Source organism: Antechinus flavipes, chromosome 1 (genome assembly GCF_016432865.1).
Source record: "Antechinus flavipes isolate AdamAnt ecotype Samford, QLD, Australia chromosome 1, AdamAnt_v2, whole genome shotgun sequence".
In the NCBI taxonomy this organism is placed as follows: domain Eukaryota; kingdom Metazoa; phylum Chordata; class Mammalia; order Dasyuromorphia; family Dasyuridae; genus Antechinus; species Antechinus flavipes.
Window position 1 is genome coordinate 16,183,240 of NC_067398.1, and position 16,694 is coordinate 16,199,933.

The 16,694-nt window shown below is 50.7% G+C and overlaps 1 protein-coding gene across 1 annotated transcript in view; it reads right to left on the minus strand.

Annotated features, from left to right (window-relative positions):
* TBX20 (T-box transcription factor 20) overlaps positions 1–14,542 on the minus strand; it is a 76,306-nt gene extending 61,764 nt beyond the window's left edge. The window contains exons 1-3 of the mRNA XM_051970314.1: positions 14,298–14,542; positions 9,477–9,735; positions 5,743–5,907 (exon numbers count right to left, since the gene is read on the minus strand). Coding sequence (XP_051826274.1) covers positions 5,743–5,907; positions 9,477–9,735; positions 14,298–14,427 — 554 coding nt within the window. The 5' untranslated portion in view covers positions 14,428–14,542. The remainder of the gene's footprint in view (positions 1–5,742; positions 5,908–9,476; positions 9,736–14,297) is intronic.
* Positions 14,543–16,694: the final 2,152 nt, after the last annotated feature.

The window sequence follows — 16,694 nt, forward strand, 5'->3', positions numbered from 1 at the left end:
ACCTTTTTCGTCTAGCACTCCTAGTCTTTCATAACCTGGCTCTGGATACTCTTTCAGACGGCTTGCACATTTCTTGTCTCACACGTTCTACCTGGTCAAGTTGGCTGGGTTGCTACCCTCCATACATGCCGTTCCATCACCCATTTTCGTACTTTTTTATATCGGCCGTCCCCATGCTTGGAAGCATTTTCTTCTCATCTCTGTCTCAGCTTTCCTGTCTTCCTTCAAAGCACAACTGGTCCCTTCGTAGTACAATTCTCTCTATGTATACAGGAAATAACTTTTATTTTCTCTGTGTCTGTACACCCCACCCCATACATAATACATATGTATCTGTGCTATGTCCTTCAATACAATGTAAACTCCTTAAAGAAAGGGACAGATTCATTTTTCTCTTTCTATCTATCCCCGGCATAGTGCTTGGTACTTGGTAGACCCTCCGTAAACATTTGTTGGATTGAGTTGAATTAAAGAAAAAAATATTCTAACACAGCTCTTTACAAAAATCTTTTAGAAAACAATTTAAAAATACCAAGAGGGTGGCCAAGGAATCCAGGCCACAGCTCTTCATAAGGGGAAGGAACATCCCAGAAGACAAGGAAAGACAAAGTGAGCATGCTGAAACTCATAATGTCTCACAAAGGTTCGGAACAGCAAGGATTCTGCTGGGAAACCAACCCTTGGAAACACTTTAAAGGGCTTGGAAGGGGAGTGTCCAGAAAAACTTTCGATTAAAATGTTCTTAGGTAACAAAAAGTTGTTTTAGTGTCTGACAGCAGGAAGAAAGGGATTTCGTGATGTGTGCAAATCCGGGAGCAGAGCGGCTTTTAAATGACAGCCCTCCGCACCTTGTCAGTTTGAATGAAGAGGTTTTTTTCAGTGCCAAAAAATAGGAAAGAAAAGAAAAGAAAGAAGAGATTTCTCAAGATTCTAAAAAACTGGTGAGATTATTTTTTTTTTTGGTCCTGGTGTCTGAATCTTTTAGCTTACTAGCCAGGCTCCTTAATATCTGGGCAAACGACCCAATTTTTTCTGGCCAAGAAACTTGAGGAAGTACTCTGACAAAATGCAACATATTTTCATAAATCCCAAGCAATATCTACCCCATGGGAAGACAAGATATTATTTTCTATCTTTTCTTAAAATGTTGATTCTTAGTGATGGATTGAGGAGCTTAAAAAGCAAATGTAGATTTTAAAACATGTTATATATAGTGGAGAGATGGTCCTGATTCTTCTTAAACTGTGTCACAACCCCATATGAAGTCTTATAAATTGAATATGGGGGTAGCAAAATTGTGATTTATTATCAATAAATAGGATTTATATGCCTATATACTCAGGGTCACATAAAATTTTGTCAAGTGAAAAGGGATCAGGAGGGGCAGCTAGGTGGCTCTGAAGTCAGGAAGACCTGAGTTTAAATCTAGCCTCAGACACTTAACACTCCCTAGCTGTGTGACCCTGGGCAAGTCACTTAACCCCAATTGCCTGAGCTGGGGGAGGGGGAGAGGAAAAAAAAGGGTTCAGGAGTGGAAAAAATTTAAGAAGCCCTGATTTGGAGTATGGAGGGTTGGCTTTGGAGTCAGGAAGAGCTGGGAAGAATTGATCTTGTCTTTGACACATACTGCTCACGTGACTATGGTGAAATCATCTAACCGCTCATGCACCAGGCTAACTATGATCACAGATTTTGATTTATACTCTGTATGAGTTGTTCATTTGCTAAATAGAATTTCCACTCCAGAAGTTACCTCACACTGAAAAAATCCCTCCCAAATAGTATATACTTTTTGAATTTCTATAGGATTCACTCAGTAAAACAACATAGATATGAGTTCCCCCCCCTCCCCAACGGAGCTGCAAAATGGGCCAGGGTCTAAGGGTTCATGAGTCATTTTTACAAAAATGGATTGAATTGATCAAGAGATCTTCATTCTCCCAGGAAACTGGTCGTGAATAACAGACTGAAGGAGGAGTGAGGGGAAAAGAAAACTCAATGAGGGAAGCCCTTCTTTGTGTCAGTCTCCAGACAGACTAAAAATTCCAGCAGCAATTTAAACACGCTTGAATTTAGAGCGCTCTGGGTGAGCATTTCTCTTCCCCTGCCAGCAGCGGAGCGGTAACATCAACAAGAGATGTCACATTTCCAGAGCCCTGCTGACCTTCATGTCTGCCAGCCTCTGTCACCAGCACATACATAAGGCCTTTAGATAGCAAGAAAATGTGTGTGTAAATAGAGTGCGAAGGGAGGGAAGACCCAGAAGGGGAAGCATGAGAAAAAGAAGAGGTCTGCGAAGGCACTCAGTCCTAAGGTGGTTTTTCTACTTACAACAGACTTGCAACCGTTTCCCCAAAAAAACAGTGCTTGGGGGACTAATAACCAGACCCTGTCACTACCAGGGCACATTAAATACATTTAGGTATCTGTGGATGTATAGACTCTGCATGCATGTATGGAGAGGGGCAGCATGACAAACAAACAGAGAGAGACATATGGGTAATCCTAGGCAGTTACCCCCATTCTGTCTCTCATGGGATGGTGGGGCATGAGCGGAAGGCCCTGAATGAGCTCGTCTTTCAAAGTTATGAGGTCAGAGACTGTTGTGTGTGAAAGGGTGACGGGGAGATGAAATGAAGTCTAAATTCTTTCTCAGATACGTGCTGGTTATGTGACCCAGGCAATTCTTTAGCCTTTTAGAGTCCTGGGTAATTCACTCTAATACCATTAAGTTTCAGAGAAGGTAAAGCCTCTCTAGATAGAAGTTTCCTTACCAAGAAAACACATGTCTAGTCTCTATCCCAATAAGTCACCTGCGTGTGTGTGTGTGTGTGTGTGTGTACACAAATATATAATTTATATCCAGAGAGAGAGAGAGAGAGAGAGAGAGAGAGAGAGAACTGTCATTACTATAAGGAGCTCCCAAGTGAGGAAAAGGCAGGGCAGCATCTTCTCTGCACCTGCTATCTCAGCTCGCTAGCTTACCCAAGGTCGCCCAGCTGGTTTCTGTCCAAGGTGGCACCTGAGCTCCAACACTAACTCTCCCCACTGCATAGCACTCTCTCTCCTATATATTTATAATCTAAAATATTCCCATAAATGTAGATTTATGCCTACATAGAGAGTGAAATAGTGGGATGCATCAGCCAAGAAGCCCTGTATTCAAGAGCTGCCCCTAGCATATCCTGGTTATGGAACCCTAGGCAGATCATTGACCCCTTCAGTGCTCCAGGTTATTCTCTTTATAAAATTGGTAATTGCAAAGATTTTTATTGATAGAGAGAACAATCTCTAAAGATCTTAATTGATAGAGAGAATATCCTCACTGAGGCTTTCTCTGGATCAATAAAAATCACCAATCTTGTCCTCTTCCCCCATAGAACATATAGCAACACTTGGGTGGCTGTGGTTTTGTCTGTGAGATACCCTGGAGCCAATTCTTTGGTCAATGAGGTTTCAGGGAGCGGTTGGTGCTCCTTCTCCTGGGTACCTTTTAAGAGAGAATAGCTTTTATAAAGGCCTGTAAGAGTTTGGGGCACAGAGATGACATATGTCTAGCTGTGAAGGCCCTTTCAACCCACCCCCTTCGCATTTTAGAACCATTTGTATGTCATGCAGAAAGCAGGAGACTCATGCCCAGAAGGTAAGGTTATTTGCCCAAGGTCACACAAGTGGAAAGGGCGCAGGGCCGTTTTCCCCTGATTTCCCAGACAGCATTTTCTGTACTATTCCAAGATGCCTCCTAAATACCAATCATGGCTGACGTTCCACCAGAACAGCATCCAAACATCAGAAACAGGGGGTTTGGGGACGAGTCACTGACAAAGCTTTCTCTAGACCTTTCCGAACAATTGCACATCTCGATAAAATCCTCGTTCCATCACAAAGTTCTAGTCAGACAAGAGGGGATATTCCTGCGACACGTGAACATTCTCCCTTTTGGCATAATATTCAGAATAAAATTAATTCTCGGTGTTTTGTTTAAATTTAACCAAACGCTTGACCTCTGTAACATTCAGCTTCCAGTCCAACCCAACATTTATTAAACAGCTGTTATAAACCAAGCACTGTAGTAGATCCTGGGAATACAAGGACAAAATTGGAATAGTCCTTGTCCTCCAGAAGACAGTATACTATGAGTAGAAGCAATATATACCTAGGTTAAATATAGACAAAATTTAGACGAAATGAACACAATATAGCTTGTGGAGAGAGGTCATACTCTAGTCACAAGCTCTGTTTCAGTTTCCTGATCTGTAAAATGGGAATAATAATAGATTCTACCTCTCAGAATTGTTTAGTAGGTAAAATTGGATGCTATTTGTAGTATTTTGAAAACAATAAAGCCTTCTAGAAATGCTGCTTGTGGTTATTATTATTCCTTTTCCTTTAAATGAAGCACATTTTCCTACTCATTAGACCACTCCCCACCTTTGGTGCTTTGGAATAGAAAACAAACAACAATATTAAAAAAAAAACAAAAAACAGGAATAGTAAACAAGAGGATACACTGTACCCTAAAAACTTTATTTGGAATAGATGCCACAGGAAAAAAAAGATCCGTGGGCTGCTTGTTTCCAAATAATGTAGAACAATAGGGTGGATGGAGAGCTAGACTTGGAACATTAGAACCCAAGCAGACCCTGCTTCCCCGGCCTCTATTGTGAAGGGAGTTCTCTACAGGGATGATAAAATTGGATATCTAAAAAAGCACCATAACTAATGAGGTAAATCATATTCTTAGCCCATCCTCCCCACACACACTCAAGCCATCATTTCTCTATGATTAAGTAGATGATTATGAAAATAATAATAATAATAATAATGAGTGATTAGCACAGTGTTTGACTTTTTATGACCCCATTCGGGGTTTTCTGGGCAAAGAGACAGGAGTGATTTGCCATTTCCTTTTCCAGCTCATTTTACCCATGAGGAAACTGAGGCAAAAAGAGTTGCCCAGAGTCCAACAGCTACTGTCCGAGGTCAGATTTCAACTCAAGAAGAAGCAGCTTCCCGACTTGAGAACCATTCTTCTATTTCATCGCCTAACTTCTCTCGCCTGGCACTTAGTAGGTGCTTAATAAAAATCTGTTTTATATGCATATTTATATCATTTTAATAAAGATTGCTGTTACAATAGTGATAATAATAATAAATCTAACCGCTTAAAATGAAAAACAATTGCCACGGACCACACTAGCAGCGACCATCCTTTACAGTCCGTGAAACCGCAGCTGAGGAGGGACAGCTTTTCCGGCTTCAGCGGCCCCCGAATTTTAATGTGGCGAATTCCAGAAGATACAGAGGTTGGGTGGGGGAGGGACAGAGCAAGGGTCCAAGGGAAGGGTGCTGCTTTCTGTTTGTAAACATCCTCTCCCGGGATTAACCCTCCGCGTTGGCCTGAGGGCTTTTCTCCCAGAGTCCGCAGCAGCGGGTTTAAAACCAGACTGCTTTAAATCCCCGCGCAGAAGTCTCCGCGCAGCCCGGAGGAATTCTGCAGATAGCGAAGGGGGGGAGGAGGGAGGGGTTGCAAGTAAATATTTCTCCCATGAGAAATCCGGCATCGGAAGGCACAAACTGGCAGCTAGAGCGTGCAGGGGAGAGAGCGCCGGCCCTGCAGTCAGGAGGACCTGAGTTCTAATGTGACCCCGGTCACTTAACACGTCCTGGCCGTGTGACCCTGGGCGAGTCACTTAACCCCAATTGCCCCAGCCAAAAAAAGAAAGAAAGAAAAGCACCAACCTTGCCGGAAGGGGCGGGTCGGCCTTGCCGGCCACCAGCCAGGACGAGCGATGGTAGGCGTATCTGTATCTCTTGTTGTCCACTGGCACGATGTCCATCAGAACGATGTACTTGGCTTCGGGGTCCACCCCGGAAAACGACACCCGAATGGTGGGGAACATCCGCCTTAAACCGGAGGACAGAAAGCGTGGGGCTACACACCAATACCAAACTGGGGCTCAAAGGGTGACCGCGAACTTAACTAGCCGCTTTCGCGGTGGAGACGATTATCCGGGGACTTCTAGCGGCTCCAGCTCCGTTTCTTTTCCCTCCCGCCCGCCTGCAAAGGCAAAGCTCCCCGGAGGTCGCCCCGCACTCTCCCCCTGCCGAGGTTCCCCGCCTTCCCCTGTCCTGTCCCCTTCCGCGGGCGGGTTGGTGGCAATGACCGCTGCCATTTCCCGAGCGCTTGGGCCCTTTGATCCCCCTGGATCCCGACGGCAGGGGAGGGGCCACAGGTGGCAGCGTCCGCACTCTACGGAGGGGGAAACTGAGACTGCCCGAGGTTAAGTCGCTTCCGACTAACCGAGCACTTTCCTTCTAAGTGGGTTTCTCCAGTCCCTACATCGATGCACAGAACAAGAACGCTCGGCCCTTTCCCGCCCTCCCCAGCGTTTGGATACTACGAGTGCCGCCGTGGGTTATTTTTGGGGGGGCGGGGGGAGGGGCTTTTATTTCATCGAGGTGGGGGAACTCCAGGCGTGGAAACGGCCTTTGCCAGCGCTGATAGGTAGCTCATCTGGAGGAATAAAAGCGCCTCAGGGAGTTATGGGAGCCGAGCGCCTTAACTGACTCAAGCTGGGTTAGTCCGAATGTATCAGGGGCAAAACTGGAATCCAGGACTTCCTGGCTCCACGCTGGCTCTCCTTCCTGCTAAGGCCAAGTTTTCTTAGTTAAAATCGCCTCACGTCGCCCCCGCTGAGCTCCAGGGCCTCAGCGGATAGCGTTGGAGAACCGGCGCAGATTTCCCAGAATGCTTTGATGATACTCTTTAGGGGCAGCCGCTAAAGTAAGCATTTGGACCCCAGGTGGAGGCCAGCGGACAAGGAGCTTGGGCCGTCTGCGAGGCTCGGACTCGGCTTTCAGGATAATGATTTCAGCCGGTTCCGGCCTCCTACTGGAAGGTCCGAGGACAAAACCCGGGGAGTCCGTCATACAGCTCTGGCCCTGGACTATCTCTCTGCAGTGCCCCACCTAAGGCAAGGCACCGGGGCAGACACGCACGCGAGGCCAGAGAGGGCTGGAGCCAGAGAGAGAGAAAAGGAGGCAGAGGAGGGGTAGGAGAGAGAGGCAGAGACAGAGAGAAAAGGGGGGGGGGGGGTAAGAAAGGGAGAAAGAGACAGAGAGATAGAGAGACAGAGAGAAAAGGGGGGGAGAAAGGGAGAAAGAGACAGAGATAGAGAGATACAGAGACAGAGAGAGACAGAGAAAAGGAGGCGGGAAGGGGGGGTAAGAAAGGGAGAAAGAGATAGAGAGATAGAGAGACAGAGAGAGACAGAGAGAAAAGGAGGCGGGAAAGGGGGAGGGCGGGGAGAAAGGGAGAAAGAGACAGAGATAGAGAGATACAGAGAGAGACAGAGATAGAGAGAAAGGGAGGCGGGAAGGGGGGAGGGGGGTAAGAAAGGGAGAAAGAGACAGAGAGATAGAGAGACAGAGACAGAGAGAAAAGGGGGGGAGAAAGGGAGAAAGAGACAGAGACAGAGAGATACAGAGACAGAGAGAGACAGAGACAGAGAGAAAAGGAGGCGGGAAAGGGAGGGCGGGGAGAAAGGGAGAAAGAGGCAGAGACAGAGAGACAGAGACAGAGACAGGAGGAGAGCGAGGGAGCGGGAGAGAACAGAGCAAAGTCTCCCTTTCTGTCCTGTGCACTCGGCCTTGGGAGTGAAGGCAGTCACACACAGTTTGATTCTACCGGCTGAACCTTAGACGAAAGGCAGAGTGATGGCGTTCGAGCTTGGGGTCACTGGGGAATGGAAGCGGCTGGTCTTCCATCGGGTCCGCCAAATGCACTCAGCGGAGCCTGGAAATCTGTGGTTTCTGAATTCCTCCACATCTCTCCCCAACCAGCTCCCGCCACCCCCTTTGCCTAATCCTCTCACCCGGGACCTGAGCAGCTGTTCTGCTCAGGATTTTCGAAACAAAACAAAACAAAACACGATTTGGAATCAGCGAGGCGTGCCAGGATCGAAATCTGGGTTCGAGTCTCGTTTCAGCTCATCACTAGCTCTGAGCTGGGCCACGTGATTTTCCCTATAGTTTAGCCCAGTGCTTGTTGACTGCTGCCTCCTAAAAACTTGCCTCAGTTTCCTCAGTAAAAGAGGATTCGATGAAGGATTCACCTTTTTTAGTGTCATGGATTCCTTTGGAAGTCTGGAGAAAGTTATGGAGCCTTTTTCTGGATAATAGTTGTTTCTTTCTTTTTTTATGCATAAAATAAAATCCAAAAAGAGACAAAAGAAGCCAAAGTTCATAAAAATAGAGCTGTATTTTCCCCCGGCCAAATTCACGGTCCCCTTGGAATATTAAGTACCCTTGGGTCCGAAATTTTTAGAGACTCCTCCCGAGTCTAATTCGGGGACAACAGCTCTTTGGAGTCTGAATAAAAAACAGCGTGATTCGAACCTCGCCCTGCCAAGTACTACGCGTAGGAACCTGATCTAGCCATTGACCTCTCTGGGCCACAGAGTCGTTCTCGGCAAAAAGGGGGCTACACTAGGTGGCCTTATAACTCGCAATCTGGGATTCTTGTTACAGTGACCGCCGTGACAAAGGTCTCTGCAGGTTCCCCGCCTCCGGAATTACTTTTATTGGTTTTCCACTTTTTTTAAATTTAAGTCCGGGGATAGTCTGCAAACTAGGAAGGCGAAGCAGGGAAGCCCTGAGCTCCCAGTTCCCAAGGGGTCTGGGCCATTCCGACTGAGGAAATTCCAGTCTGGCGGCGACCGTGATCAACCGGATAAATCCCCGTCTCAAGCCAGCTCCGGCTGCCCTCTGCCCAGAGTCTGTGTGTTTTGGTTTTGTTTTGGTTTTTTTTTAAGGCGGCCCGGGCTCGCTCCCAGCCTGGGGTCTCCCTGGATTTGGAGCTTCCGGCTCCCAGCCCTTCCCCTGGTAAACCAAGATTCTCCCTTTTCTGCACCGGGCCCAATCGCACCCCGAGGTCGAATTGCCGGGGGCCAGGAGGCCGCCGGGCCTCGAGGTGGGGTCCTAGAACGCGGGAACGGAGCCCCGGGAATGGCGTGGGCGTCCCCCAGCACCTCCCTCCGGGGAGAGGATCCCCACACTCAGCGATTCCTGACTTCTCCCCTCCCTCCGGCCTCGAGAGAAGGGAGACTGACATCAAGGCCGCTTTAGATCATTCCCAAAGCACCGTTAGGGGAACAGAGTTTTTCTTGCTTTGCCCCAAGGACTTTGTCTACTAGTATGACCCCGAGCAAGTGACAGCCTCAGTTTCCTCCTCCGTAAATGAGAGTTGCACTCGATGGTCTCTCGGAGACCTTCCAACTGTTCTAGAAGCCTATGCCGAGTGACCTCTCTGGAGCAAGGCTCGAGGCCTTTAGTTTCCTGAGCTGTCGCATGAGGGGGTTGGACTAGCGGGCCCCGGGGTCCCTTCCTGTGGCCCTCGGAGGCGACACTCCATTCCCCGCCTCGCCCTCCGGGGCTGCGGCCCTTCCCCTCCCCCAGCCCAGGTTCCCAAATACCTGCCCGACTTGGTGATGATCATCTCGGTGCCCAGCTCGTGGAATTTATCCCAGAGCTCCTTGGTCTCCAGACTGCAAGCGATCTTGGCCATCTCCTCGCTGGGGACGATGGGAGTGGTGGGGATGAGGGGCTCCGTGCACAGCGAGGACGGGCTGCAGCCGCCGCCCCCTCCCAGGCTGCCGCCGAAGTCGCCGTGAGAGTCGAGGCCCGGGAGGTCGCCGAGGGGCTGCGCGCAGGAAGTCTTCTCCACGAATTGTTCTAACGCAAAGACAAGTGGGTGAATTGGGAGAGTCTGAGGGCCCGAGGCAACGGCTGAGAAGATGGAGGCCCGAAGGGCCAGCCCGCAATCTGAGAAGTGCGGGGGCCAAGGGCAAAGAGGCTGTCCCTCAGACCTCGCGGAGGGCAGGCGCGGGCTCTGCTGGAACGCTCTCCCAGACACAGGGCCTGTCTGGGACACAGGGCACTAGCGGGGGGCGGGGGGCGGGGAGGGGGAGAGGCGAGGGGAGAGTAGGGGCCACGGGGAGCTGATAGTGTTTCCGGCCCGAGGCGAGTTGAGAGCAAGACTTGGGGGCTCGGCGGCCAGTCCCCGCCCCTGGGCCTCTTTATTCCCACCCTCAGAGTGGCTTCCCCCTCGCCCTTCCCCGTGCCAGCTTCTCCTAACTATCAGAAACGGAAGGAGAGCCCTAAACCACCATTCCCCGCATCCCGAGAGGGTCCCGTCCGTATAGACCTTCCAGCCCTCTCTCTGCCGGGGGAATGGCGGCCGAAGTCAAACTAAGCGGGTCGCGATCCAAGAGTCCGGCTGGCGCAGCGCAACCCTGCGGAATCGCGGGTGCCCAGGGGGCCGGGGGAGGGGGGTGGGCAGAGCTCGCTCTCTCCCCGGCGCCCGCCCGCCCGCTCAGGATAAGGGCCGAGCAGGAAGGGGCCTTGGACCGGCTGACAGGGAGGGCCCTCGAACGCGCCAGTCACTTTGACAGAACACAGGGGGACCTGCCTAATTGTCTCCATTATCTTCCGCTCCTTAAAAAAGCAACTACTTGAGCTTGCAATGTGAAAGCAATCTCCAAACAGCTCTCCCCCAGGGCCCTCCCGCAGGGTCAGTAACAGAGGGATGGCTCCACAAGATTTATGGTACAACCTTGCTGCCAAATAAAGAGATCGCCGCCTTCTATAGAATGCGCTTTTGCTAAAAAAAAAGCTGTTGTTTTATAATGTTGCATCTACGTTATAAATATAAGTCTGGATTTGTATACGCAAAGACCGATGTATAACATAGTCAAAATCTGACGTAGTGTAACAAAACGTGCTGTCAAATGAGACGTAATGTAACAAAAGGATACAGCGGAGTACACAATGATACAAGTATAGCGCTTTGCGTTCCTGAAAGGGCTAGATAAGGCTAGAATTGGCAGTATTCGGGATCCGTACATGTTCTAGAGATACATTTGTAATATCGGTCTCGCCTATTTACGCTATTTATAATAACCCCACAGAGATGTATTTCATTTCAGTATTATGTAAATCTATAACTAAAGACTGTGGGCTTTGGGAGCTGCACCTGTAACTTAATCGAGACGGGGTGCTCCCGGTGTGAAACCTTATCCTTCTAAAGAATACCGGCAACTCTTCTGCGACGTTATAGTATATCGGGTTGTATAAACTATAAAAGAGCATCCTATGTTATCGTCTTAGGATATAGTAAATTATATCGTATTGACCATATTATAATGAGAGCTAACGTTTATGCGGTGCTTTAATGCTTGCAAAGTGCATTGAAAAGTATCTTATTTATCCTTACAAAAATCTGGGAGATTTGGTGCTATGGTTATCTTCATTTTATGGATGAGGAAATCAAGGCAAATAGAGGTTAAGTGACTTTCCCATAATAATATAGTTAAGTGTATGCGGCCAGAATTGTATTTAGGGCTTTCTGAGGCCAGGTAGAGTACTCTGAGCCCGATGCACCTCCTCACAATAAGCCTGGGAAAGAAATGCTAAGGTTAGCCCCCATTTTGTCCGAAAGCCCAGCCAACCTGATTCTTCTCTTTGATATTATGTAACAATTCCTAAGAATAATTAAAGTGCAGAGAAGCCAGAGAAATCTATTGGGGGGGGGATTGACTTTCACTTTTAAAAGGAGGGAAAAGGGCAAGATTCTTCCCCCTTAACCCCCAAACTTTAAGGGTAGGGGGGGTTGTTGAAAAATCTCCCAGAGAAATCCCAGCTGAGTTCCCTAGTATAGTACTCCATAGTGGGCTTCACTGACCTAAGGGAGGCCAGAGCCCAAGGGCAGACTTTATTCAAAGATAGGATATTTTTACCTACAGGGAATAGGAAACTGCCCCAAACACAAATCCAACAACCTTTCTAAACCTGAGGTATTGGGAAGTTAAAAAATGCAGCTGGAGTTGCTTTCTCTCTAGTGGGAGATAAAGAGTACTAGAGAAAAGAAGGAACTGGGATACCGCTGGAGCAGGCCCCTTTCTCATGTCTATTTTAGGGTTCCTTAAAAAACTTCTTACTATTTAGTCCTTGATGCCTCTGGACAGATAAATGCTATGTAAATAATTAGCCGGTTTAAGGGCACTTGGAGGATTTTAATAGTTCTTTCTTGGGATCCTTATTTCAAAACTCTGGCTTTGTATTAACCCCCATTCCTATGTGAATCAGCTCTCTTGCCCTCCCTGGGTATGTGATTTTTTTCCATCATCTTTCTCTCTTTCTGTTTCTTCCTTCTTTCTCTATCTTTTTGTATTTCTTTTTTTATAATTCCTTAATTCAGGAGAAGGGAAGGGAAGGGAAGAGAAGAGAAGAGAAGAGAAGAGAAGAGAAGAGAAGAGAAGAGAAGAGGAAGAGAAGAGAAGAGAAGAGAAGAGAGAGAAGAGAAGAGAAGAGAAGAGAAGAGAGAGAAGAGAGAGAAGAGAGAGGAAAAAAAGAGGAACGGAGAGAGAGAGAAAGAGAGAGAGACAGAGAGAGAGAGACAGAGAGACAGAGACTGAGACAGAGACAGAGAGAGACAGAGAGAGCTAGTCTATGAGTTGAAATCAGAAAAAAAAAAATTAACCAATGCAATGTAGAGACTGATGGGACAAGCAGAGAACCTGCTATCTGGAGAGAGTCTGCAATAGCACTGGAGCACAGCGGGTTCTCTCTTTGGGGGGCTCCTACCAAAAATAAGAGAGAACCTTACACAAATAAAAAAGACCTCCCAGGGACTCTCCTGAAACTAAACACATCTTTAAGAAGCACAGTGGGTGACAGCGTTGAAAGACATTCGAAAATGGTTTCAGTGATTTTCAAATTATCCCCTTAGTCACATAATTTTTATTTTTTTCTGCTGGTAGATTTGGGAAACTCCAAGGAAGTTTCCCAACAACCTACAGCAGAAATTCTGTGACCTGTCAGCCAGATCCCCAATTATTAAGGATGTCATTCTCATTCTCTCTCCACATATATGCATGTATACGTTTGTATGTCTCCCTCTCTCGTTTCTAGTAAATTGAGATGCTTGGGAAACGAAAGAAAGAAAACCAAAAGGAAAAAGAGAAAGAGAAAAAGAGAAGGAAGAAAGTAAAACACACAGAAAGACATTTAAAAATATGGAAAGAAGAAAATCTGCTTCTACGTCCTGCCTGCCCTCTATTAATTATGACGTCGTATTAAAGTGATTTCGATCTAGAACGTCGAGGACACTTCTTCCTGAAGACGTTCCCTTCTCCTCCACCTGGAAGCTCCCGCATTTTGGCCCTGCCTCCCGAGCTAACGCTTTCTCACACTCACTCGGGAAAGAAGAAACTTCCCCGCTCTTTGCTGCGGTGGGCCTAAGGTTTGCTCTAAATGGCCAAGATTTCCAAATAAACAGTCACTAAAAGGGGAGGAATTTCGAAAACGGTTACTGGTTAATGTTTTCACCAAGCGCGACGGAAAATGAGGGCAGTTCTGAGGCGAGTTCGTCTGATAAGAGCAAAGCTTCCGTGCGGAGCCGAGATCGGGGCCGCGGGGGGACATCCTGACGAAGCAAGGGGGTGGGGGGGAAGAACCCCAATAGTCCTTTCGTTTTGTTTTTAATTCTGAACCTAGTCTACTAGGTTCTGTACGGCGGAGGGGGAGGGGTTGCAAACAGCCGAAAGACTCTCGGGAGAGAGGTGGCTCGCTCGGGCTGAAGGCCACTTCCAAGAAGAGGAGCTCTAGATTTCCCTGGTTCGTCCCGGTCTGTTCTCGCCCTTCCCAGGGACGTAGCGTACCCAGGGATTCTCTCTCACACAGTTCGGGATGTTTCTGGTCAGCTATTTGGGGACAGACTGGAAGGCGGGGGGCGGGGGCGGGAGAGCTGCGGCTCTGGCAGCTTCGGTTTGGGTAAAAGTCAAGTTCCCGGGGGTGAGAATCAAGAAGACAGAGCCCCTCTTGCTTTTCGCAAATGGCCTAGAACTAGGGAGCGGGGCCAAGGCAGAGAACCCGGAGTCGGGGCTGCCTGACATTGCTGACGGGAGCCGTTCCTGCCGGGTGCTCTGGGGGTGCACGGGAGGCCGCTTTCCCCCAGAGCTCCTCATCCCCTTTTCCCCTCGCTCGGCCCGGACCTTCCTCTGAGTAGCCTTGAGCAGGCTGCGCAGCCCGGCAGGCCGATCGCTGGGCTCAGGGGCACAGAACCGAGGCGAAGCCCGCGGGACCCAGGCGGGGGAAGGGAGGGGACCGGAGAGTTGTGCAGAGCCAGCCCCGGCCTCCCGGCCACGGGGACTCCCCGCCCGAAGCCTCCTCACCCACCGGGACTCCCGGCCAATCGCCTCCTCACCCACCCGGACTCCAGGCCGTCGCCTACTCACCCAGGGGTTTGATGGTGTTCTCGGAAGGCTCCTTGTCCTTGGCGCCGCCTCCGCTGGACATGAGCGCCGCGATGGAGAACGCGTTGGCCCTCGAGGAGAGCTGGGGCTTGGGCGACGCCGTGTATTCCATGCTGTCACCCGGCGGTCCTAGCCAGGCAGGAAGGCTACGAAGCGGACTCCCAGCTTTCCCCCGGAGCAGAGGGGAACAAAGAAAGGGGAGACAAGGGAAAGTTTCTAGGCGAGCAAGAGCGGAAGCCGAACGCTCTCACCAGAAGTCGCCCGGGACCTGAGCTCCCTGAAGCCCCAAGGTTCTGTTCCTGGCTTTGCCCCCTCGGAAGCCTACAGAGCTCAGGAGCATTGAAGGTCAGTTAAGCAGACCTAAGACCACACAGGGTGAGAGATGAGGGTCGATCCGGCTTTTTTGGAGCCGGGTGGAAGGAGGAAAGTAGGGGCGAGCGGGCGGAGTGACCTGGAGGAGCCTGGGGGCGCCCTAACGGAGGAGAAACGGCAGGGGCACAAATCCCGGGGATTGTAGTGCAGCCCCTGTCCCTTAGTGCCCGCTAGCCCGGGGCAGAGACGGAGGGTCAGTGTGGCGGAGCCCTGCGGCTTGGCGGAGTTCGGGTGCTCGCGAGCAGGCTAGAGAGAGTCCGCAGCAGTGTGGGCTGCAAGCCCGGAGGGGGTGGCCACTGCACCCCGGCGCACGCTCTTCTGCACCTTAATTTGCCCGAGGCTGCGATCCTATCGGTCTTCAGCCAGTCAGCGCCTGCCGACGTCACCGGCTTCCTGATTCTGCCGATAGGGGCTGGGAAGGAGGAGACCTGGAGGGGGGAGGGAGGAGACGGAGGAGGAGAGAGGAGGAGGAGGAGAGAGGAGGAGGAGGAAGAAGAGGAGGAGGAGGAGGAGATGGAAGAGGAGGAGGAGGAGGAGGAGGGAGAGAGAGGAGGAGGAGGAAGGAGGAAGGAGGAAGGAGGAAGAAGGAAGGAGGAGGTGGGCAAGTGGCTTACTTTCTCACCCCCTGTTGGGAAGGGGAAAGGGAAAGAGAAAAGGAGGAAAGGCGGCCAGCCCCTCGAAGAGCTGAGGATGCTAGGCCCATTTAGGGATCTCTCTCCCACACAGCGGGGCTTTCCCACCCCGTCCAATACCCTCGCTCTGAGGCAGCAGCAGCAGCCCAGGGTGGCGGGCCAGGGGGCACCGAGGCCGTGCCAGCGCCCTGGACAGCTTCTCCTTTGGAGCCTTAGGGAAAGGGGGAAAGTCGGCTTGGCCAGGAAATCGGGATATTGGGAAGAAGAAGAAAAAAAGGAAGTCGAAACTCAGGGGCTACAAGAAGTTACAAGCAAAGCTGTGAAGGCGGGGCGGTGTCCCCCTCCCTTTTTTCTCCCCCCCCCCCCCACCTTTTTTTTCCTAGTCTGAGTAACGTGCCAAAATAAAGTTTGGATGTACTGCAGTCAAAACCCGAGTCACGGTCCCGAAGTCAAAGCGACCTGCAAAAAAGCCCGGCTTTTGATGCTCAGGGAGGCCGGACGAACCTCCCGGGGCCCGGGGCTAGCTGTTCGTTAGGGAAACACCTGGGAAAATAAACTTTGTTCGAGAAGTCTCGGCTGCCCGTAGAGGAGGAGGCCACCCCGGCGACAGCGCCTTTGCCTCGAGCCTGGGGCTGGGGGCCGGCAGCTCGAGCCGGCGCGGGTGCCTCGGGGTGCCTCGGGGCGGGCTGGAAGCGCCAATGAGGAGGGCAGTCCCCAAGGGGCGGGTGGCGGTCTCCGGTCCGGCTCGGGCACACCTGGGTCCCCGGCGAGCAGAGGGGCCGCCTCTTCGCGGCTCCGCGAGTTCTGGCTTCGGAACCTTTCAGGGACGGCCCTCTCCGAGGCGAAAGCTCGCTTTTCCTGGGATTTCCGGGATAACCCGCTTCCCTTGGCGCGATCTGCCTCTGCCTCCGGGTGCTGCAGGCTGACTCAGAACCCGGCGCCGTGGTCCCGCACCGGGAATGGAAATCCTCGGCCTCGGTGTTCCGGGACCGGAACGTCGGGGAAAGCGGCCAGGGCCACGGGGCCCTCCCGCCACACCCTGCGCAGCCCTCGCCCGTGAAGAAACCCACGCAAAGCAAACAAATCTGCAGATCGCCCTGGAGGGAGCTCAAGGATGCGAACGGCGTCCGCCCAGACCGCGAAGCCCGAAGTGGCTGCAGCCCGAGCCGCAGGTGACTCCACGCTACAGAGACGTCCACGCCTGCGTCCGTCCATCCTCTCGGGAGCTCCGGGTACTTCGGAGGATCCATGACTTTATCCGTGTGGGTACCACCCCGAAGGGGCAGCGATAAAGACAGACAAACACAGACAGACACAGAGAGAGGCAGAGAGGCAGACAAGAGAGACAGAGATATACAGAGAGAGAAAAAGGATG